The 25895-nt window shown below is 44.8% G+C and overlaps 1 protein-coding gene across 11 annotated transcripts in view; it reads right to left on the bottom strand.

The window, feature by feature from the left end:
* LOC126268066 (centrobin) overlaps nucleotides 1–25895 on the bottom strand; it is a 245520-nt gene that overhangs the window by 202945 nt on the left and 16680 nt on the right. For 8 of the 11 annotated variants that reach the window (XM_049973525.1, XM_049973550.1, XM_049973505.1 and 5 more), the window contains exon 3: nucleotides 7345–9705. The exons of 2 other annotated variants lie outside the window; for them this stretch is intronic. In XM_049973525.1, the coding sequence (XP_049829482.1) occupies nucleotides 7345–9562 (2218 nt within the window). In that variant the 5' untranslated portion in view covers nucleotides 9563–9705. Of the gene's footprint in view, nucleotides 1–6981; nucleotides 7048–7344; nucleotides 9706–25895 lie in introns of those variants that run through there. One more of the 11 variants, XM_049973587.1, reaches the window with a different exon arrangement.

Genomic DNA, 25895 nt, shown 5'->3' with positions numbered 1-25895 from the left:
AACCGAGTCCTTGGGTTCCCGTGCCAAGTCCAGGCGGACAGACGGACGGGTCATACACCAGGGAGGCGTGGGTGCACAGGCCCGGAAGGGCGGCAGAAGAGGGAACGACCCCAGTTCCGACAGCAGGGACTGGACACGGACAGCAATGGAAAGCCCAGACCTAGGTCGCCGGTCGGGCAGAGGGAGGACCCTGGCAGGGAAAAGCAGGCGATGATTGGGATGGCCCGGTGAGCAATGCACATGGACAGCATAGTCGGCGAGCAGTCGGTGGCGGCGAATCCGCAGCGGGGGAACCCCGGCCTCCACCAGCAGACTATCCACGGGGCTCGTACGGAAAGCACCAGTTGCAAGCCGAACCCCACAGTGGTGTATGGGGTCCAACAACGTCAACACTGAGGGCGATGCAGACCCATAGGCCAGGCTCCCATAATCAAGCCTGGACTGCACAAGGGCTCTGTACAATCGCAACAGCGTGCTGCGATCTGCACCCCAAGACGCATGGCTCAGGCAGCGGAGGGCGTTGAGGTGCTGCCAGCACTTTTGCTTCAGCTGAGTAATATGAGGAACCCATGTGAGCCGGGCATCAAAGACGAGTCCTAAGAAGCGGCTAGTGTCCACCACTTCAAGTAGGTGACCGTCGAGGTAAAGTTCCGGATGAGGGTGGACCGTCCGACGCCTGCAGAAGTGCATAACTCTAGTCTTGGCCGCAGAGAACTGAAATCCATGAGTCAGAGCCCATGATGCCGCCTTGCGAACGGCTGCTTGCAGCCTGCGTTCGGCGACTCCCGTAGTTGTTGAGCTAAATGAGATGCAGAAGTCGTCGGCATACAAAGAAGGAGACACCGACGACCCCACAGCTGCAGCCAGACCATTAATGGCCACTAGAAATAAGGAAACGCTCAATACCGAGCCCTGCGGGACCCCATTTTCCTGTATATAAGATGAACTAGAGGCGGCACCGACTTGCACCCGGAAAGAGCGGCGCAATAAAAAGTTTTGAAGAAAAGCTGGAAGCTGACCACGAAGACCCCACTCGCGCAACGTAGCAAGGATGTGATGCCTCCATGTTGTGTCATATGCCTTCCGCAGATCAAAAAATACAGCAACGAGATGCTGACGGCGGGAAAAGGCCGTACGGATAGCAGATTCCAGCCGCACCAAATTGTCCGCAGCAGACCGGCCCTGACGGAAGCCACCCTGGGATGGAGCGAGGAGACCGCGCGACTCAAGGACCCAACACAAACGCCGCCCCACCATACGTTCGAGCAATTTGCACAAAACGTTGGTTAGTGTAATGGGGCGATAGCCGTCCACCGCCAGAGGGTCCGCACCGGGCTTCAAGATGGGAACGATAACACCCTCTCGCCATTGCGACGGGAACACGCCCTCGCTCCAAATGCGGTTAAAGATGGTGAGGATGTGTCTCTGGCAGTCCCTGGAGAGATGCTTCAGCATCTGCGCGTGGATGCAGTCCGGTCCTGGCGCTGTATCAGGGCAATTGGCGAGGGCAGCGAGGAATTCCATCTCGCTGAAAGGAGCATTGTATTTTTCAGAACGACGTGTGTGGAACGATAACGGCGTCCGCTCGGCGCGCTCCTTTAGAGAGCGAAAGGCAGGAGGGTAAGTTGCAGTCGCAGAGCTCGTAGCAAAGTGCGTGGCAAGGTGGTCAGCAATGGTGGCGGCGTCCGTGCAGACAGCGCCGTCCAGGGAGATTCCAGGGACACCCATAGGGGTCTGGTATCCATAAATCCGCCGGATGCGGGACCACACGAGCGACGGGGAGACACGGGAGCCCAAGGATGAAATGTACCTCTCCCAGCATTCCTGCTTACGCCGTGCAATAAGACGACGGGCCAAGGCACGGAGCTTCTTAAAGGCGATGAGGGTCTCCAGAGACGGGTGCCGCTTATGACGCTGGAGAGCCCGCCTACGGTCGCGAATAGCCTCAGCAATCTCCGGCGACCACCAGGGGACAGACTTCCTCCGAGGGAGTCCAGAAGAGCGAGGGATGGCAGTCTCGGCCGCAGAAATAATTGACGAGGTCAAGACACGGACCACCTCGTCAATGTCACCCTGTGGGAGAGAAGTAATGGTGGCAGCGGAAGTAAAAGCCGGCCAGTCAGCCCTGTTGAGAGCCCAGCGGGGCAGGCGCCCAGAAGAATGACACTGGGGCAGTGACAAATAGATGGGAAAATGGTCACTACCACACAGGTCAGGATGCACTCTCCAGTGAAGGGATGGGAGAAGTCCGGGGCTGCAAAGAGAGAGATCGATGGCCGAGAACGAGCCATGGGCCACACTGAAATGCGTGGGAGCACCGGTGTTCAAGAGGCTAAGGTCGAGCTGAGCCAACACATGCTCCACAGCGCGACCACGGTCATCGGAGACAGTCCCACCCCATAGAGGGTTGTGGGCATTGAAATCGCCCAGAAGCAGCAATGGCGGCGGGAGTTGAGCCAGCAGCGCAGCCAAGACATGTCGGAGGAGTTGCCCATACGGAGGAATGTAAACAGAGCAAACAGTAATAGCCGGCGAGAGCTCAATCCTGACAGCGACTGCCTCTAAAGGCGTCAGAAGGGGTACTGGTGAGCTACGGACAGAGTGGTGAACAAAGAGGCAAACTCCACCTGAAGCTCGTTGACAGTCAGCGCGGTTCTTATAGTATCCCCGATAACCGCGAAGGGCAGGGGTCCGCATTGCTGGAAACCAAGTTTCCTGAAGAGCAATGCACAGAACAGGGGAAACACTCAAAAGCATCCGGAGCTCAGGCAGGTGGCGGAAATAACCGCCGCAATTCCACTGGAGAATGGAAGCAGGAAGGGACTGGGAGGGCGTTAAGTCCACTAAGAGACAGACGGCGCCGCAGAGTCAACGGCCGCCACCGAGCGAGAGTCAGCTGTGTCCATAGGAGAGGTCCCCGAGGGTTCCGTGAGGGCGAGATCCGCGGCAGAGGCGAGGATCTCCACCGCATCCCCAGAGCCATAGCTATTGACAGCAGGCGGTACTGAAACTGCCGGAGCGTCCTTCTTCTTGGACACGTTCCGGTCCTTCTTCTCGCGTCTGTCCTTTGGCTTAGAGGGCTGGGAGAGTTTCTCTGAAGGAGCGTCGGAGGCTGACGACGACGCAGAAGCCCTACGACCAGCAGGTGGATGAACCTTCAGCCACTGGCTGACATCCGGCGGGGTAGCAGAAGAACCAGAAGAAGGGAGGGCCCCGAGGGACCCCTTCCGCGAGAGAGGAGCCGGCAGAGACGACGCCGGCAGAGAAGGGGGAGGGGGAGGGGGAGGGATCGAGCCCCCTGGTTTTGGAGCAGATGTCACTCCTGAAGCATGTGCGGGGGGAGTGACAGAAGGGGGTTTGCCCCCAACTGCTAAGGGGGCAACAGAGGAAGGCTTGCCCCCAGACACAAGGGGGGCAGACAGAGATGGACGGCCCCGAGGGCCAACTGAAGGCGGCACAGAGGAGGCGACAACTGCCGCCCGCGAGGGCGACGATAACGTAGCTGCAGCATAAGAAGTTTGAAGAGGGACAGGATGCAACCTTTCAAATTTCAGTTTTGCCTCGCGATAAGTAAGCCGGTCCAGGGTCTTAAATTCCATAATCTTCCGCTCCTTATGAAGAACGGGGCAGTCCGGCGAGCATGGAGAGTGGTGTTCCCCACAGTTGACACAGACAGGCGGAGGCGCACATGGAGAATCGGGATGGGAGGGGCGTCCGCAATCTCGACATGTGGCACTGGATGGGCAACGGGAGGACATATGCCCAAACTTCCAGCACTGGAAGCACCGCATCGGGGGAGGGACGTATGGCTTGACGTCACAACGGTAAACCATTACCTTGACCTTCTCAGGCAATACAGCACCCTTGAAGGCCAAGATAAAGGCACCGGTGGCCACCCTGTTGGTCTTGGGTCCTCTGTGCACACGACGGACAAAATGCACACCACGTCGTTCCAAGTCAGCTCTCAGCTCGTCATCGGACTGTAACAAGAGGTCGCGATGGTAAATAATCCCCTGGACCATATTTAAGCTACTGTGGGGAGTGACGGTAACAGGGACGTCTCCCAGCTTATCACACAAGAGCAACGCCCGTGACTGGGCTGGGGAGGCCGTCTTGAGGAGGATGGACCCATTCCTCATTTTAGACAAACCCGCCACTTCCCCAAACTTATCCTCCAGGTGTTCCACAAAAAACATAGGCTTTGTCGAAAGAAAGGAGTCACCATCACTTCTGCTGCAGACAAGGTATTGTGGTACATAAGGCTCCTGCTTGGCACTAGATCTGCGTCCCTCCCATGGCGCAGCCAACGAGGGGAACGACTGAGGATCATATTGTGCAGCATCGAATTCAATTTTGCCTCGCTTAGAGACGCTGGTGGCAGTGCGACCACCAGCTTGCTGAGATTTATTGCGCTTCATTGCGCCACATCCGCCCAGATGCCACCTACTCCGAACGAGGGCTCTCCCCAAGGGCGCCACCCAGCCAAAGCAACGGGTACCTGGCCGATATCCCATTGCCCGGAGTCCCCGTGCCCCAGACAAGATGGGCACATACTCCTTGGCATGCATGGGGAGGAAACAGCTCTGGCATCTGTAGTGCGATCCCTGCGTGGTCAGGGGGCTACCACCAAGAGGGTACATGACGACCCCACCACAACGGACTGGCTACCGTGCTGGATTTTAGGTGTTGAAAGGGTCCACAATTGCCGTGGGCGCTAAGAAGGGGATTGCGCACAAGACGAGGAGGCAACCCAGAAGACATGGGGTGTAAATCCCTCCACACGACAATAGATAGCATGCAATATGGAGGTGCACGATGGACCAATAGAAAAACACCACGTAAGGCGTCCTTCCCCAAATGGCACGCACTAACAACGGAAATTTTGAAAATGGCAGGTCAAACCCAAGTGGGGACCATCACATAAGGCCGAAACTTTGAAGACTCCTTTTAGTCGCCTCTTACGACAGGCAGGAATACCGCGGGCCTATACGTACCCCCGAACCCGCAGGGGGCCATTTGGTAGTCACCATACCAACAAGGAATATTGCACTAATTATTCCATGACTGGAAATTGCACACCATAGTCACCTGTTGAGGACTAATTGTGAACTGTGTATTATCATTCCCCCAAAGTCCCAATTTTGTTTATTAACAAACTCATCCAAATGAAAGAGGGCTTCGTCACTAACCCAAATGTGCATGCACATACTAACTCCCATTATGCCCCACGGCCAACTGTGCAGTTTGAATGTCCTAACACAAACTGTTCAGAAGTCATGATGATTTTATTTAATATAGTTCAATAACTGTCACCCTGGATCTACCACCAGGACAACACAAGTCAAACAGCTAGTAGTGTACAAGCATTCCTCAAAGAGCACCAGGATGAGTTTGCCATATTCCCCTGGCTACAAAACTCCCCACATTTAAACCCAACTAAGAATCTGTGGAATAAACTAGATTGTGCTGTTTATGTCATGGATCTTCAACGAATACACTGGTGTTGGCTTCACTCCACACCTCTGTCAGTATCTTCCAGAACCTCATCAACTCCTTTGCTGTACATCTCGCAGCAGTCCGCACAGTGAGCGGTGGTTATTCAGGCTTTTGACAGGTGGTCACATTAGTGTATATCCCAAGTACAAATTATCTAAGTACTTATTATCTGCACCACATTACTACTGATACCTTTGTCATCATCTTTCAACATATCCACTCATAACATTTTGTTCTCTGTAATAGGTGGCTTGTGAAAATGGGCAAAGCCAGAAACTACACTGCCAATAAATAAATAGTACCTTTGGTATAAACAATTAAAAATGTCTTTTCTTCAATATCCGAGAGCTGCAGGAAGCAAAATACTGAAAACCATTAGAAAGAGTAGTAGGTCACATGGCCAAGTATGGTTAAGGAAATCAGCAGCAATCCTGCTGATGCTACCTGCCAGCAGTCACTTGTAATGCCTTATGGCAATGAAATAAAGCCACATAGTCAAATGTTCCTTATTGCGTCTGACTACACCCAAAACTTCCTAACGTGTGTGTGTGTGTGTGTGTGTGTGTGTGTGTGTGTGTGTGGTGTTTCAATGAGATTTTCCTTTATTTATCAAGTTTTCTTGAAACTAACCTTCCAGATTCTCTTGTTTGATTTAATGTTAAGGTTTCTCAATAGCTGCTGAAACAACTAAAAATATTTAACCAAACACAGACGATCAATGTAGAGTTTAAGGGATTCTATGGAATCAAAGGTCTTCCCAGGCACTTCTTTTCAAATCTGTGAAAGCCAAAGAAATTTGGGAGTGATTTCTGCCCCAGATTGAAAGAATTAACTCACATGACCAGCCTATAGCTCACCTTGAGACTGAACAAAACCAAATTTGAGTTACATCCATTCACAATCAATGAAATATGTATGGAATTTATTGTATTTAGGAGCCGATGCCTTTAACTAGATCTTAAAATGCCCTCAATTTGCTATCACTCATAGGATATGTGCCTTTTTTTATAGGAAGAATATCAACCAAACGGCTTCCATTTTTCTTGCTGGCCTGTTATAGAAACTTACATTTCCATTACCAGCATTGCACTATAAAAGAAAAAAATTATTACATCAACAATAAAAGGTAAAGACTATACTTTTTAAGGCAATTTTCTTTCTATTGCAAAATAAGGAGATGAATTTCACATTACGCCAAGTCCTAAAACAAGTTGTACCACTGACACATCAAGATGTTACAGTCCAGATTTTGAACTAATCATGGTTGAAATATTCAAATTCAAATTTAAATGTGACGAGCTAAAAATTTTAACTGTATCAGGATTTACTGCCAATGAAACCTATTTTAGAACTTGTTATAGTATGAGAGTTAAAATATTCAAATACTTAGAATATTCTAGGGCTTGAAATAATATATTTGTAAGCTTATGTTATGATATAAGGAAAATGAATAAAAAAACAATGTGTGTGAATCTTTTACTTTACATTACTGGCAAATATAAGTTCCAAAGCAAGTCTGCAAATAAAGTTCAAAGAAAAAATGCAGCTGTTATGTGGATATTTTTCCCCCGTAAAATGGATCACACAGCTCAGACCAAACTCAAGTATCCAGTATGTGAAAATGCATCAAGATATGTGTCACTGAAAAGAATATCATAAAAACACCAACATTACTCCCATGATCGAGAGTGGAAGCAAGGCAGCATCCAAAATTAGGAACAATACATCAACCTAAATGACTAGTTTATAACTGTAACATCCAGTACTCACATAGTACATGCACTGTCAACAAAAGAAAACAGAAATGCACTTCATGCACTAAAATATTTGATTGATTTTAATTCTTACCATCAGTCCATGATCCTGATTTGCCTTTGATGTGAGTGTTAGAGGATTCTCTGGAAAATTCAACTTTCTTCTTCATGAATTTCCCAGAATATGTATGACCACTGAAATCCATCCTCCTGCTAGGCATTTCCCTCACTCTTCTGTTTGTAATAGTGTCTGTATCATTTGAGTTCTTTCCACTATTAACAGCCTGGTCCACTTGTTTCACAACACCAGAATCAACTTGCTCACCACATTTTGTCATATTGTGGAAGCCCTGATATTCATTGGGAACAATCTTATCTCCCACATTGTTCATTGAGGAAGCAGCAATACCAAATGGTTGCTGCAACTTACTTCTGTTATCTTCTGTGTAACATTCTGTTTCATTCTTGTTATTTTTTTCATCAATTTCAAGTATGTTGGTGAAATGTCTTGAAGTAACTCGCATTGAACCTTGAGAGGGTAGCTGGTATGGTTTATCCAGTATTTGACATAACACTTCATTTTCTTTTTTGCTGGACTGCACTGTCAGTCTGCCTTCATTGTTTACCGGTAGGGTTACATCGGTTCTATTACTTGCGTCTGATGTATTTGTAGGGTTCGTGCTGGGTAAATGGTTCAACGATTCACTCATACTTATTAAATTAGTATGACAAGCTAGGGTATTTGCACTTGCAATACTGTTTCTCTCATCAGTTGAAACATTCTGTGTTGGTGGGTGGTTTGCATTCTCTGAATGCTGCACCATTAAGTTTTGAACACCATATTCTGAGTCTGGCACTGAGACAATATTATCCCTAAGCATAGAAGCACACATTGATTCTTCTGTGGCATATTGTTTAGGAACTTCGTTTCCTTTTACACATATATTTCTACTTCTAACATGTCCTCTCTGATCAGCTGAATTAGTTAGCAGTGTCTCGTGATCTGCACTGCTTGATGGCTGCATCATTATGTTTCGAACACCATATCCTAAGTCAGGTACTGAACAGATATTATCACCTACAACAGATAATTTTTTAGATACTGACATTTTCTCTGCTTCTTCTTTCTCAAGAGATTTTTTGCCTTCTGTACATACATCACGTGCAGCAGGTAGCATTTCATCATTCACCTCTTTCCATCTGCCATTGGAATTTACAGTTCCATTATAACTTTGAGAGTCAGGTACTGAAAATTTACTGTGATTTCTATCATCAGACTGCTTTCTGCTATCAGAAAATATGGAAGACGGTCTATCACAACTGTATGACACAGGCACTGAAGAGTGATAAGAAGGTCTACCATGTTTTAGTTTTTGCTCTATTTCAGACTGTTTTTTCTCCATTTCAAAAAGTAGTTTATCAACATCAGACAATGTTAACCTTTTCGTATCATAAACAATAGAATTCACATCCGGATGGAATAATGAAGAAGGCTTGTTCATACTGTCAAATTCTATAAAGCTGCTACCCTTTTTATTACTGTTTATATTGTTCTTTTCCAGTTTACTTTTAAGGTCATTGTTTGCCATGAGATCAGCTGTAATCTCATGTTCTCGTGAAACTGCTCTTTTACTTTCAAGGAATTCATCAATTTCACTCAAGAAACTCAAGTCTTGATAAGACATTGTTCTTTGGTCATCTGGTTCTGAGAATAGAGGGTAACTATCACTGCTGTCAGATAACGCAGTCCGAGCTGAATCATTATTTGGTAAATTGTCTGCAAGTGATGTGCTGCTCTTTATTCTGTCATCAGGAATTCTATTTCCTGCACATGAACGAATATTCTCTCGTCCATGAATTGCATTAGTGTAAGAGTGTCCTAAAATATCAGGTATTAGCTGAAGCCTCTGGTGATGGGTGCTTGGAGTAGTAGGGAGCGACTGGGGTTTCTGCTTCCAAGATGTACGCAGTGCACTTCTGTTACAATCTAAACTGGTTCCAAATCTATAACCTGTTGATGTCATTGAATAGAAACTAAGAGCCACATCACCGTGCTTTATATCTGCAGAGTCGACGGCCACTGAGCAGTCAAGACTTCTACCATTTGAAACTAGATTTTCCTTACTTTCAATTGTACACACTCTGGACTCAAGTTGATTAACATGATTAACCAGGTCTTGCACAATGTGACGACTGATGTCAGAGTCTCTTCTGATAACCGAAAATTCTGAGTCCTCGGAATCAGATGAGTGCACATTAAAAAAATCTGGAGGAATAATCAAAAGGAGATCAGTATCATCAGTGTCACTCATATCTTTTGCCGTGGATACCTGCAATCATATTCCATGAAAAATAAAAACACTGCATTCTTCTCACTGATCAAGTTGAGAACTATTAAGCTGTAGCTCGTATTCCTCCCAATTATGTTTATAACCATGCCATACAAGAAGCACACCTGAAAAATAATTATATTCTGTAATTAGCAATGTTACCAAACTAAACACAAGCAATAAAAGTGTTATAGTATTGTCATATCGGTATGCAATGTGAATGGTCATCAGCCACCTCTAAGATAAAAGACATACTGGCTGACAGGTACATAATACCTAGTGATGTCTAATAATATTTTGAAATTCTTGTACTTTTTCACAGCAGGTAGTCCAAACATACAGGAAAAGTCCACTTTACTAGTGATGAGTGTGCTGATACGGGAAGCAGAAGATGGAGAGAACACAGAAGTCAAGTGAAGAAAGTTGGTCAAATAGTGTGCATATTCAAGACAGGAGCAGGACACAGTAACAGATATTAATGGACTTTCCTCCAGGTAACTGATGGTGGCAGGGTGGAGGTACAGGGGAGTAACAGGGAAAAGGAAATAACTGAAAGGAGAAGGAAGGAGAGCAGAGAGAAAGGAAGAAACAGGAATTAAGTGATGGGCAATCAAACCTAAAGAGAAGAAACAAACCACATAAGATAGCATTAAGCAAATATCAATGTACACTTCCAGTTTTTATAACATGTAACTACTGATATTGAAATTACTATGCAGAAAGGTAAAAAATGAGAAAACATATACAACAATAAGTGTATTTGGGACTTAGCATATATGCAATGCACATTGTAATAAAATGGTATCAATCTCTCAAAAATAATAAGAAGTTACATATAAATTTAAAAACCACTAACTAGTAATCAAAATAGCACTTAGCAGAAAGAAACAGGGGAAAAGATCATACCACTGATCCTTACAACAAGGTGAAAGAAAAGTGAAACAGGGAGAAAATAAGGCCTTATTACATTGAGTATTCAACTTTTCTCTCCACTCTTGCAGTTCACTGTCCACAACCCCAATAAAAAACTATGTACAGAAGATTGCTATTATACTTAGACATATGCACAGAGTAAAAATGTTTCATATCTCAATAGAATAAAAAGATGCTGATAAGGCTCTGTCAATTAGTTGCCTTACTAATAATGCAAAGGTTTAAGGCCATGTCTCATTACATTAAGTGGTATACGCAAATAAGTGCCATAATTCACTTTTCAACGGAACTATAGGTTGGTTCACAAGTCGTATGAATATATCAGAATCATGCATAACACAGAAGAGTTGTTTGTCATTAATGACATCAATGTGAATCAGTCTGTAATCTCCTCCGTGACTAAGAAACCACATTTTCCAAATCAAATTTTGGAGTTAACACATATTCTTTTTTCTTCTTAAACCAGATTGTTGCTTGTACTCTCAAAATCTGTTCTGAAATTTTGGTTTCTCTAATGCTTAATTCACTTGTTATTCATGAAATTCATTAAATACAAAATGATAGCACTATGAATTCTTAGCAGTGACCTCCATCTAATGAAGTGTTGAAGTACAGCAGTCTGAGTGTGCTGTGTGTCCTATTTAGTAGCTGTCATGCTGAAGTTAGGCAAGAAAAAAGTGTTAACAGGACAAAAAAAGACAATACTTTCCAATTCTGTACCCAAACAGATTTATTACACTGGAAGTTTCAGATTTCTGGAGAACAAACTGAACTTTTTCAAAACTGTTACGAAAAAGGGTGACAGCTCTACTTAAAATTTCAAAACTTACATTTAATCTGCACATAGGCAAGCTGATAATAAAGTAAAATTTGTTTTATTTTCACTTATGTTTTACTTATTCATTCCATTTTTGTGTAAAACCACCTCATGAAATGCAGCAGAAATCATTAAATTAGCGGCATCCGGCGAGCCGTGAGGACGCACAGCAGAGCAGCAGCAGCACTTGTGTGATAAACAGTAAATTAATTTAGTCTTTGTATTTTGTTCACGTACTTCTGCAAAGAAGTCAACTGTACATGTGTATTTTACTGTGTAGACGAGTGGTTAGAAAATTAATCGTAGTTTTAGTTTTTGCGTAAGCCTTGTGAATATCCTTGTGCAGGGCGGCTTCCTAATGTAAATTTCCATGTAGAGAAATTTATTTCTGTTTAATAGTGTTACTTCATTCTCCTTCAGTATATTTTCAAACTCAGTAGTGCCATTTGAGACCTTATATCTATTTTATACACAGTACGATATGGCTAGGGACTGTGCTTGTTGTGAGTGGACACAAGGAGAGTTGGCTATTGTCTGTAAACAGCTGGAAGCTGCATTGGCTACTGTCAGCAAGCTTCTAGCTAATGCTCGAAGTTGTGGTGACATCGGGGCACCAGTGACGAGACCTTCGGTGCCACTGGAATCCATGGTGACACAGATGTTGCTGCAGCTTCCGATACACGTCTGACTGGTCCATCCTCACTCCAGAGTGGGTGGCAGACAGTGGTGGGTTCGCATATCACTGGGCTGAAGGCGAAAGAGATAGCAGGCCGCACAGCTGGCTCCCTACATGTTAGCAACAGGTATGAGGTGCTTCCCAGTGTTGTTGATAACTCCAAAACAGCACGGGATGCCTCTCCCGTTGGGCCAGTGGTCGATTTACCTGCCGAGTCCGGACAAGCACAAAGGGTTGGTATGCTAGTCATTGGGAGCTCCAACGTTAAGCGGGTGATGAAGCCCCTCTGGGAGATAGCAGGCAAGGCGGGAAAGAATTCCAGTGTGCATTCAGTATGCTTGACAGGAGGTCTCATCCATGAGCGCACTGGGTGCAACCGGCTGCATGTAGTGGCACATGTCGGCACAAGTGATGCCCGCCACTTGGGTTCTGAGGCCATCCTCATCTCCTTTCGACGGCTGGCTGATACGGTGAAGGCAACTAGCAATGCACGTGGGGTGCACAATAAGCTGCCTATTTGTAGCATTGCACCCCGAGCTGATGGCAGTCCTCTGGTTTGGAGTAGACTGTAAGGTCTAAACCAGAGGCGAAGCAGTTCTGCGATGGTACTGGATGCAAATTTCTTGACCACCACTATAGGGTGCAGAATTTTACTGTTCCCCTTAATAGGTCAGGTGTGCACTACAAGCAGGGTGTGGCTACAAGGGTAGCGGAATATGTGTGGAGTGCACATGGGCCTTTTTTAGGTTAGAGCACCCCTCCCTTGGGAAAGACAATTTGCCTGTTAAATCAGCCACAGCAACCTCAAGAGAATCTTGGTCCCCACAGACCAGAGATAGAAAAGATTAATATGATTTTAGTAAACTGCAAGAGCATCCAAGGAAAGGTCCAAGAATTAGTATCACTTACTGAAGGTTATAATGCACAGATAGTATTGGGAACAGACAGCTGGTTGAAGCCAGACGTCAATAACATTGAAATCTTAAGTTCGGACTGGAATGTTTATTGTAAGGGTAGGTTAGTCGCCAATGGCGGCGGTGTGTTTATTGCAGTAAAAATTCGATAAAATCAAGCTAGGTTATCACAGATTCTGAATGTTAATTAATCTTGGTGAAAATGAGGATCAAAGAATGGTCAAAAATGGTGATTGGTTTCCTTTCAGACCACCTGGGTCAGAATCTGTAGTTATAGAGCGCTTCAGAATATAATTAGTAATGTCCACCTCTGTAGTGCGTACCACGCAAGGAGGGCCGGGTTCGATTCCTGGAAGGAGAGTGGGTGTTGTGTGTCCATCATCATTGACATGCAAGTTGCCGAAGTGGTGTCATGTAAAAAGACTTGCAATATGGCGGGCGAACCCCGAAGGGGATATCCTGACCAATAAATGCCATATGATCCCTTCATCATTAGTAATTTTCCTGATCATGCCGTTACAATAGGGGGTGACTTCAATTTGCCAGGTATAGGTTGGGAGTGTTATGCCATCAAAACTGGTGCCAGAAACAGGGAATCATGTGGCATTGTTTTGGATGACTTGTCCAAAAATTACATTGAGCACATAGACAGAGAACAAACACGCAAGGGTAATGTCTTAGACCTCCTGGCAACAAACAGACCTGAACTTATCAAATCAGTAAATGTAGATGGAGTACCATCCGGGACTGGAGCAACTGAATTGCGTTCTCCGCCAGGGCTTCGATTACCTCTCGTAGTGCCCTGAAATGAGAAATGTCCTACCCACTATCATTCCCACCCATAACACACTCATCCATCCTTACACAACCCCTGCTCCCAATCCCTTACCTCATGGCTCATACCCCTGTAACAGACCTAGATGCAAGACCTGTCCCATACATCCTCCTACCACCGCCTACTCCAGTCCGGTCACTAACATTACCAATCACATCAAAGGCAGGGCTACCTGTAAAACCAGTCAAGTGACCTACAAGTTAAGCTGCAACCACTGTGCTGCATTCTACGTGGGCATGACAACCATCAAGCTGTCTGTCCGTATGAACGGCCACTGACAAACTGTGGCCAAAGAACAAGTGGACCACCCCGTAGCTGAACACGCTGTCAAACATGATACCCCTCATCTCAATGACTGCATCACAGCCTGTGCCATATGGATCCTTCCCACCAACGCCAGCTTTTCTGAATTGCGCAGGTGGGATCTTTCCCTGCAATACATCCTATGTTCCCGTAAACCTCCTGGCCTGAACCTTCATTAGTCACTGTCCTCGCCCATCCAACCCCCTCCCTGTTCCCATTCCAGCACTACACTGTCGTCATTTCACCAACACACCTAGTCTTTTATTTTTATTTCTTTCCTTTCCGCTACTTACCCCCTCCCCCCCTTCCCAACTTCTCTCCTACCCTCCCTCTAAATTGCAACACTTCAGTGTCTGCCATTCCCACCATACTATCCCTCCCCCTCCCCACCCCAGCCTCCTCCTTAACCCCATCCAGTCGCCACTCCCATCATGCACTGGTGCTGCTGCTCGCGGTGTAGTTTCAGCTATCTGAGACTGCAGATGTGTGTGCAAGTTGCACCTGCGTGTGCGTGCGCGCGTCTGCGTGCGCGTCCGCACAACGCTCCAGTCACCCGGTGTTGTAAGAAACCGTTTCTGATTGCACTCTCTACTACTGAGGCAGAATACATATCTGATTTGGTGAAGGCTGCCGGTCTTGCTTACGAGATGAAGGCAGAGCTCACCATCTGCAGCATCGTTGACAGAATCGACTGCGGACCTTGCAGAGCCGGGTGGAGGGTCTGAATCAGAGGCTCAGACGGTTTTGCGACCGTGTTGGCTGCAGATTCCTTGGCTTGCGCCATAGGGTGGTGGGGTTTCGGGTTTCGCTGAATAGGTCAGGAGTTCACTACACTCAGCTGGCGGCTACATGGGTAGCGGAGGCTGTGTGGCGTGGACTGGGCGGTTTTTTAGGTTAGAAAGTACGTGTCAAAGGGTGCATGGCAAATACAGGACGTGCTTGGATCAAGAAACAGTCGGAATTATAGTTGTAAATTGTTGTAGTTGTGCTGGGAAAGTCCCTGAGCTTCAAGCGCTAATAGACAGCACAGAAGCTGAATTGGTTATAGGTACAGAAAGCTGGCTAAAGCCTGAAATAAGTTCTGCAGAAATTTTTACGAAGTCTCAGACGCTGTTCAGGAAAGATAGATTAGGCAGAATTGGTGGTGGAGTGTTTGTGTCTGTCAGTGGTGGTTTATCTTGTAGTGAAGTCGAAGTAGATACTCGATGCGAATTGGTATGGGTGGAGGTTATACTTAACAGCCGAACTAAGTTAATAATTGGCTCCTTCTACTGACCCCCAGACTTCGATGATACAATTGCGGAACAGTTCAGAGAAAGTTTGAGTCTCGTAGCAAATAAATACCCCACTCATACGGTTATAGTTGCTGGGGACTTCAACCTTCCCTCGATATGTTGGCAAAAATACTTGTTCAAAACCGGTGGTAGGCAGAAAACATCTTCCGAGATTGTCCTAAATGCTTGCTCCGAAAATTATTTCGAGCAGTTAGTCCACGAACCCACGCGAATTGTAAATGGTTGCGAAAACACACTTGACCTCTTAGCCACAAACAATCCAGAGCTGATAGAGAGCATCATGACTGATATAGGGATTAGTGATCACAAGGTCGTTGTAGCTAGGTTCAATACCGTTTCTTCCAAATCCATCAGAAACAAACACAAAATAATTTTATTTAAAAAAGCGGATAAAGTGTCACTAGAAGCCTTCCTAAAAGACAATCTCCATTCCTTCCGAACTGACTATGCAAATGTAGACGAGATGTGGCTCAAATTCAAAGATATAGTAGCAACAGCAATTGAGAGATTCATACCTCATATATTGGTAATGGAATGAAACCCCCGTGGTACACAAAACAGGTCCGAACGCTGTTGCAGAGGCAACGGAAAAAGCATGCGAAGTTCAGAAGAATGCGAAATCCCGAAGATTGGCTAAAATTTACAGACGCGCGAAATTTGGCACGGACTTCGATGCGAGATGCCTTTAATAGGTTCCACAACGAAACATTGTCTCGAAATTTGGTAGAAAATCTGAAGAAATTCTGGTTGTATGTAAAGTACACAAGCGGCAAGACGCAGTCAATACCTTCGCTGTGCAGTTGTTACCGACGACTGTGCCGCTAAAGCGGAGTTATTGAATGCACTTTTCCGAAATTCCTTCACCAGGCAAGACGAATGGAATATTCCAGACTTTGAAACACAAACATCTGCTAGCATGAGCTTCTTAGAAATAGATACCTCAGGGGTTGCGAAGCAACTCAAATCGCTTGATACAGGCAAGTCATCAGGTCCAGATTGTATACCGATTAGGTTCCTTTCAGATTACGCTGATACAATAGCTCCCTACTTAGCACTCATATACAACCGCTCGAACACCGATAGATCTGTACCTACAGATTGGAAAATTGCGCAGGTCACACCAGTGTTTAAGAAGGGTAGTAGGAATAATCCATCTAACTAGAGACCTATATCATTGACGTCGGTTTGCAGTAGAGTTTTGGAGCACATACTGTATTCAAACATTATGAATCACCTCAAAGGGAAGGATCTATTGATACGTAATCAGGATGGCTTCAGAAAACATTGCTCTTGTGCAACACAGCTAGCTCTTTATTCGCATGAAGTAATGGCTGCTATCGACAGGAGATCTGAAGTTGATTCCGTATTTCTAGATTTCCGGAAAGCTTTTGACACCGTTCCTCACAAGCGACTTCTAATCAAGCTGCGGGCCTATGGGATATCGTCTCAGTTGTGCGACTGGATTCGTGATTTCCTGTCAGGAAGGTCGCAGTTCGTAGTAATAGACGGCAAATCATCGAGTAGAACTGAAGTGATATCAGGTGTTCCCCAGGGAAGCGTCCTGGGACCTCTGCTGTTCCTGATCTATATAAATGACCTGGGTGACAATCTGAGCAGTTCTCTTAGGTTGTTCGCAGATGATGCTGTAATTTACAGCCTAGTAAGGTCATCCGAAGACCAGTATCAGTTGCAAAGTGATTTAGAAAAGATTGCTGTATGGTGTGGCAGGTGGCAGCTGATGCTAAATAACGAGAAGTGTGAGGTGATCCACATGAGTTCCAAAAGAAATCCGTTGGAATTCGATTACTCGATAAATAGTACAATTCTCAAGGCTGTCAATTCAACTAAGTACCTGGGTGTTAAAATTACAAACAACTTCAGTTGGAAAGACCACATAGATAATATTGTGGGCAAGGCAAGCCAAAGGTTGCGTTTCATTGGCAGGACGCTTAGAAGATGCAACAAGTCCACTAAAGAGACAGCTTACACTACACTCGTTTGTCCTCTGTTAGAATATTGCTGTGCGGTGTGGGATCCATACCAGGTGGGATTGACGAAAGGGTCCAAAAAAGGGCAGCTCTTTTTGTATTATCGCGTAATAGGGGAGAGAGTGTGGCAGATATGATACGCGAATTGGGATGGAAGTCATTACAGCAAAGACGTTTTTCGTCGCGGTGAGATCTGTTTACGAAATTTCAGTCACCAATTTTCTCTTCCGAATGCGAAAATATTTTGTTGAGCCCAACCTACATAGGTAGGAATGATCATCAAAATAAAATAAGAGAAATCAGAGCTCGAACAGAATGGTTTAGGTGTTCGTTTTTCCCGCGCGCTGTTAGGGAGTGGAATAGTAGAGAGATAGTATGATTGTGGTTCGATGAACCCTCTGCCAAGCACTTAAATGTGAATTCCAGAGTAGTCATGTAGATGTAGATGCTCAATGTTGTTAATAGATGAAGGTTTTGAAGACTTTCATAGAATAATTGCTGAATAAAAACATTAAAATGACACTTTGTGTGGATAACAAAAGTTATAGCAATGATAAAAGCAAGCCAAATGTCAAGAAGCAAGCAAGCACATTGATGTGAACTAGCATTTCATCAGTGATGAACTGAATCTTGGCTGGTTCAAATACAATACCGTCAAACTTTTTGACCAACTTGCTGATTTTCTAACAAAACATCACAGTATTGCTTTTAAAAGACAGAAAGAAAAGTTGATTTTTAATTGAATGTAAAATCTTTTATTTGTTTAAAAGATTTTTGTGAGACAAAAAAAATATTGTTTTGTTTCAGGAAGTATGTTGAGATTTAAAGAAAGAGAACATAGCAAGCAAAAGTAATATGCCTGTGTTACTGCATGGATGTGGTTGGTACATACTGCAGGCAGTATGAGTGGGTTGCTACTTAAAATAAATGAAGTCTGTCGTTTCCTGTAGCCTTGTTTTCTAACGCGTTATTTTTAAGAAAAAGACAACTGTCAGACTTTACAAGTTATCTTGGCAAAGAATACATAGATTAGCATACAAATCGTTATAACAAAGTTAATACACGCACTGTGTAGTTCAGGTATTTTTCCAGAATACCTGAAGCATGAAATAGTTGTTTCCTTACTAAAAACAGGTATAACTCAGCAAGTATAGAAAACTACAATCCAGTTTCACTACAGTCGGCATTCTTAAAAACAAATGAATCAATCATGAGAGCTAGATTAATGAGTTACATGAATAAATTAAAACTTTTTAACTAAGCATGAATAAATTAAAAATTTTAACGAAGCACAGATTGATTTCCAAAATGGGAGAAGTAAATCACTGGCTGTTGCGCAGTTAACAAAAGTGGTACTTGAAGATCTTGACAAGGGTAACTGCGTTACAGACATATTCTTAGACTTGCCCAAGGCTTTTGACAGCATTCACCACAAAATACTACTAAACAAGGTAGAAGTATTAGGTTTAAGAGGAATATCAAACAAGTGGTTCCAGGCTAAAGTGGAAAATAGGGTGCAAAGGCAGAGTGTATTTATATCTGCTTATGATAAATCTTTAGCAAAACAATTGTCAGACAAGAAATACACAAACTTTGGTGTGCTTCAGGATACTGCATTGGGGCCAATTCTTTTCTTAACCCTTAACTCACAAGGTGTGGTCTCTCAGATTGCATGAAAATTTTTGAACTCACTCTCCATGACCAGTTCTAACAGAATGTTACTATACACCCCTACCTTCCTTATATCGCAAGTCCTATAATGTCTTGTCATCAGTTGCATGATCCCCTTCTTTGTTTGCTGATGACGCGTGTTGTTGACACATGTTGTGGTCTCCTAGACAGCACCTCATGAATTACATACCTGTTTTCTTCCATATAGTACAAAATGTTCACAGAAACATGTCAGTTTTAATGATGCTAAGCTTGATGAAATTGTTAATCAGTGGATGGATGAAGATGACAGTGATACAGATCAAGAAGTAGATGAAAAGGATGATTTCACAATATCCAGTGGTCACAGTTCTGATAGCAAACAGGACGGTGGTTCAGACGAAGAACTTCAGGACATAAACATTCAGATTTTGTTTCTATCTTTTTTACTTTGGAAGCAATAAGTTTGAAATCTGTTCCTTCTTTTTGATTAGCCCTGATATCAATAACTTTCCAGAGAATGTAAGACCCGGAGAAAAAGTTCTGTGTGTTGACGACAGCAAAACCACAGTAACAGATAAAACACCATAACTCCAAACAGAGAAATTATGTGAAACCCTTAATGAGGTTTGCAAGTGAGCAATACGTAACAAAGTAACACTGAACATAAAGGAAACAAGTACCTTGCATTTCAGCACAAAGAGGAGAAACAGCTCTGTCACATTGAGCGTAGATGATAATCCTACTGATTATGTAACAAACACAAAGTTTTAGGAGTGAACATTGATTTTCAATTAAAATGTAATGAACACTCGAAGATGTTTGCAAAAAAGATCATCAGCACGTTAAATAGTTATGGGATTCTTTTCCAAGGAACAAAGGTGCAAAACATGGACACAGTTTACATACTAACAACACTGGTCTGTGTCATTTTTGAGGTCACTGTTTAGTAAGTTAATTCTTAATATTACACTGCATGCCAAACCCAGAAATGCAACTCATTTTGTTGAGTCAGGTCAGGTTTCATTGCTACTTCACTTCTTAAGATTCGACATTTCAGAAATTTTTATATATAATATATATGCTGTTTATGAATTCAAAACAGTAGTTTTTGGATTAAGTCTAAATTATGTAATAAGATCATACATTAAAATTAATTTTATGCAAGAAAGTCTTTTTGAAGGTTTCGTAAGTGTTCTGCATTTGGAATGCCTCTCTTGAGGCAAGAGCAATAGTCCACAGGCATTTTCACATCCTATTGTCCCTGATAACTCTCCTCAATCACTCTAATATCACTTTGAAAATGCTCAGCCTGCTGCTTGCTATAATCTCCACATTTGTCTGGAATGCAATCTAAATGTGAGCTCAGAAAGTGCATCTTTTATTGACATACAAGCACCAAAAACCTGGAAGTTTTGAAGTAGTTCCTCGATAGCATTTTCAAACTCTGGGCTCCTATAGTTGCCAAGAAAGTTGCTTGTTATTGATTTCAATGCTAAACAAGCTTTCCTCTCTGTATCCTCCACACTCTCACCAAATTTTGGATCTTTCATAAGCTCCCTGATCTGAGGTCCATCAAAAATACCTACATTAAGTTTGGCCTCACCAATACATGGAAATAAATGTTTTAAGGAAGTAAAAGCCCTATTTTCTTTGTTCACTGCCTTTATAAAGGATTTCATCATACCAATTTTAACATGCTGCAGTGGAAATAGAATTTTTTAATGCTCTCTGAAAGCTTGTGATTGGGAAGAGGGGGACTGGTGGGATGGATGCTACCAAAGGATGACAAGGGTAGTACTGGTCGATAGCTTTCAGGCTGCTCAAGGAGTCAGTACATAAAAGAAAAAACTCCCCAGGGCAAGAACGGAGATACTGAAGTGCACGAGATATGGCCACCAGCTCTGCAGTGAAGAATACACTGCAGCCATCGGGTAAGGAATACTGTCCAATATGGCCACCAAGAACATAGGCAAACCCAACACGACCATCAGCCACCGAGCCGTTGGTGTAAACCACATCAGAGCCCTGGAACAGATCAAGAATCGAGAGGAAGTGACAGCGGAGAGCCACAGGGCTAACGGAGTCCGTAGGGCCACATGAAAGGTCCAGGCGAAGCTTCGGCCTAGGGCGACACCTTGGAGGTGAACGTGAATCGACCTCGAGAAGAGGTGGTAAAGACATGGACTCCAGTTAAGACAGAAGTGATCACATGTGAACCCCAATCGTTAGCCCTCACCTGGGCCACCCATGCAGGAGGTGACCCGCCGTGGTTAGGATGTTCAGGAGAGTTATGAATGTGTGCAATGTAACTGGCGAGCAATTGCGTACATCTGATCTTCAATGGAGGGACTCCAGCCTCCACCAGTACACTGGTCATTGGACTTGTCCTAAAAGCTCCTGTTGCCAGTCACACTCGGCAGTGGAGCAATAAGTCAATCAAACGCAATGCTGAGAACACCACTGAACCAGAAACCAAACCCCCATAGTCAATGCGGGATTGGAAAAGGGCTCTGTAGAACTGCAGCAACATAGAGTGATCAGCACCCCAGTTGGTGTTGCTCAGGCAGCAGAGGGCATGGAGGTGCTGCCAACATTTTCATTTAAGCTGATGAAGATGAGGAAGCCAAGTCAAACGAGCATCGAAAATCAGACTTAAGAATTGATAGGTCTCCACGACAGTGAGTGGACCATCATTAAGGTAAAGTGCTGGTTCCGGATGAACAGAACGACAGAGACAGAAATGCATGACACATGTCTTCACGGCTGAAAACTGGAAACCATGAGCTAGAGCCCATGCCTGCACCTTGTGGATGGCTCCCTGTTGGCGATGCACAGCAACACCAGTACTGGTGGAGCAGTAAGAAATGCAGAAGTCATCTGCATACAGAGAGGGTGAGACAGATGGCCCAACAGCTGCTGCTAGACCGTTAATGGCCACTAAAAATAAACACACACACTCAATACAGAGCCCTGCGGGACCCCATTCTCCTGGATGTGGGTGGAACTATGGGAGGCAGCAACTTGGACATGGAAAGTACGGAGCAACAGAAAATTTTGGAGAAAAATCAGAAGCGGGCCTCGGAGACCACACATGTATAATGTGGCAAGGATATGGTGTCGCCAGGTGGTATTGTATGCTTTCCGTAAATCAAATAAGACTGCAACCAGGTATTGGTGTCCGGAAAAAGCTATTCGGATGGCAGACTCGAGGAACACAAGATTGTCAGTGGTAGAGTGACCCTGGCAAAAGCTGCCCTGACATGTAGCCAGTAGGCCACATGACTCCAGGACCTGACCCAACCCAACTGCCGACACACCATACATTCCAGCAGCTTGCAAAGAACGTTAGTGAGGCTGATAGGCCAAAAGCTATCAACATCAAGCGGGTTTTTACAGGGTTTAAGCACCAGAATGACGGTGCTCTCCTGCCACTGCAATGGAAAGACGTAATCGCACCAGATCCAGTTGAAGATGACCAGGAGACGTCGTTTATAGTCAGATGAGATATGTTTAATCATCTGACCGTGGATCTGATCTGGGCCAGGTGTTGTGTCAGGGCAATGTGCAAAGGCACAGAAGAGCTCCCACTCTGTAAATGGGGTGTTACAGGATTCATTGTGGCATGTAGTGAATGAGAGAACTTTCCCTTCCAGCCGCTGTTTAAGAGTGCGAAAGGCGAGAGGGTGGGGAGGATTTCTACAACGCGGAGGCTCGAGCAAAGCGGTCGGCAATTGCATTTGTGTTGGTAGATAACACGCCACTTATGGTAACACCAGGAACACCTGTTGGGGTCTGGTGCCCGAAAATACGTTTGACCTTTGCCCAGACTTGGGAAGGTGATGTGTGACACCCAATAATCGAGTCATATCTCTCCCAACACTCCTGGATCTGTCGTTTGAAAAGTTGGCGAACTTGGGCACGGAGCCGTTTAAAGGCTATGAGATGCTCCACAGCAGGGTGTCACTTATGTCGCTGTAGACCTCGCTGACGCTCCTTAATTGCTTCAGCAACTTCTGGTGACCACCAAGGGACTGCCTTACGCCAGGGACACTCTAAAGAGTGAGAGATCACGGTTTCTACCACAGAAACAATTGTAGTCACCTGCTCAACCATCACATCGATGTTACCATGTGGGGGAGATTCAATGGTTATAGCAGAGGTGAAAGTTCCCCAATCTGCCTTGTTTAAAGCCCATCTGGGCAGGCATCCGTGGGCCTGACACCAGAGCAATAACAGGAAGATGGGGAAGTGGTCACTACCACACAGGTCGTCATGTGCTCTCCAGTGGATAGATGGAAGATGTCCCGGGCTGCAAATTGATAAATCAATGGGCGAGTAACTTTCACGAGCCACACTGAAATGTGTGGCGGCCCCAGTATTTAAGTGGCAGAGGTCAAACTGAGACAGTAAACTTTCGACATCTCTGCCTCGAACCGTAAGCATGGTGCCACCCTACAAGGGATTATGGGTGTCAAAATCTCTCAAAAGTAAGAAAGGTTTAGGGAGTCAATCAATTAGTGCAGCTAATATGTTCAGGGGTACTGCACCATCTGGAGGAAGATACACATTGCAGACAATTATTTCCTGTGTCATCCTTATTCTGACAGCCACAGCGTCAAGAGGGGTTTGAAGGGGGCACAGTGTCACTACAGACTGAGTTTAGGCATAAACGCAAACTCCAGGTGACACTCGATTGTAGTCGCTTCAGTTCTTGTAATATCCTCTATAGCCACAGCGGGTGGGGGTCCACATTGCCGGGAACAAAGTTTCCTGGAGGGCAATGCATATAGTAGGTGTAAAGCATAACAGTTACCGTAGCTCAGCCTAGCGGTGGAAAAAACCTCTACAATTCTACTGAAGGACGACGTCATTGTGAAGCTGGGAAGGCATGGAACATTCAATGACGCAGTTTACGCCTCAGAGTCACCTGCTGCCACCGACTTATTGCCTGAGCAGTCTATATCCGTTGTGTCTGGCGAGATCTAGGTCCTCAGCGGACACCAGAATCTCCACCCCATCCTCAGTTGCAGGGCTTGTAGACAGCAGTGGTGTGAGTGCCACTGCAATTTCCTTGGTCTTAGAGGTCTTCTTTTTGGGTTTCTCTCGCTGCTCCTTGGGTTTCCCTGGCTGCAAAGACGTCACTGGCTCAGTCTCCAGGACTGAGGATGAGCGTGAAGTCCTACAACCAGCTGCTTTTGAGCTCTTAAGCCACTGGCGGATGTCATCTTTCCCACAAGCAGAAACCTGGGAAGGGAGTGACCCAAGGGACTCCTTCCTAGCGAGAGAAGCCAAAGAAGACTTACACTTCTCCACCACAGAAGTGTGTTGCTCCCTAAGTAGGTGGTGTGAGCGCAAAAGTGAGGGAAATGCCCCCTTCTCGCACCATCAGGAGAGCAGGTGTAGTCTTCCAGCTCTGAGAGGTGGCTGGGGTTGGGGGAGCTGATTGGGCCAGAACTGTTGTAGCGGCGGCGTAAGACAATGGCATACTTACAGGATGCAGGCATTCAAATTTTCTCTTAGCCTCTGTGTATGCAAGTTGGTCCAGGGTCTTGTACTCCATGATTTTCCTTTCTTTCTGGAGAATCCTGCAGTCTGGCAAGAAAGGCGAATGGTGCTCTCCGCAGCTGACACAGACGGGAGGCGGGGCACATGGAATATTGGGATGTGATGAGCATCTGCAATCTCGACATGTGATGCTGGAAGAACAGTGGGAAGACATATGGCCGAACTTCCAGCATTTAAAGCACCGCATTGGGGGAGGGATATAGGGCTTGACATTACAATGATAGAGCATCACCTTGACCTTCTCTGGTAAGGTGTCACCTTCAAAGGCCAAGATGAAAGCACCGGTGGCAACCTGACTATCCCTCCAACCCCGGTGGACACGCCGGACGAAATTTACACCCCACTGCTCTAAATTGACACGCAGCTCATCGTCAGACTTCAAAAGAAGGTCCCTGTAAAATACGATAGCCTGGACCATATTTAAGCTCTTTTGGGGGCATGGCAGTTACAAAAACATCCCCCAGATTGTCACAAGCAAGTAATGTATAAGACTGAGCAGAGGATGCTGTTTTGATCAAGACTGACCCAGATCTCATTTTGGACAATACCTCCACCTCCCTAAACTTGTCCTCTAAAGAGTTATCCCTTAAGATATATCAAACACAAATATAAAGGTAAAATTTTGAATAACGACGTAAATGGCTGGTCTTCTGGCCCTGAAATTTTTCTATATGGCTAGTCCTCAAAGCGTTAACTTTTGAATGCAAGTCAAACACTCCTTGATTTTACAAATTCATCATACAATCTGCCATGTAACACAATTTATCTTGTGTAAAAGGAAATTTAGTCAAAGTAACACTTCTCAAACCACCATTCACAATATTTTCCCATGACCTGTTCGAAATGTAAACTATTGTGACATCGCGTTCATTGAAAGTGGTCTTTTGTTGTTGAATATTGCATAGTTTTCGTCATAAGACGTTTGACACATTTTGCTATTGGTAGATGCTTGTGTGTGCATCGTGTTTTGTTGCTGTTGTAAATGGCTAATTTTCTTTGCAATGTTTTTTGGGTGTCATTGTCTTGTTTATGTTTTATTACTACACTATTGTTCTACAGTTGTGGCATAAAGTGAAATTATTTGTTAGAGTATCAGTTTGTACCAGTCAAAATTATAAACATTTACCTGAAATCTAAAACAACAAAAAATTCCTGGTATTCTTAAAAATTCCCAAGCTTTTTCCAATAAAAAGATAAGTTCTGCCCGGTTCTACTGGGGCACTCAGTAATGAATACATAGCGTATTGATAGTTGTACTGTAGCTTGGGTTGATTGTGCGTGTACTGTTTGAGCAATAAATTACTATGTTCTGGGTTTAGAATACTTTTTGGCAATG

Source organism: Schistocerca gregaria, chromosome 1 (genome assembly GCF_023897955.1).
Source record: "Schistocerca gregaria isolate iqSchGreg1 chromosome 1, iqSchGreg1.2, whole genome shotgun sequence".
In the NCBI taxonomy this organism is placed as follows: domain Eukaryota; kingdom Metazoa; phylum Arthropoda; class Insecta; order Orthoptera; family Acrididae; genus Schistocerca; species Schistocerca gregaria.
The sequence above is the reverse complement of the archived record's forward strand: the minus strand, read 5'-3'. Positions and strand labels throughout refer to the sequence as shown.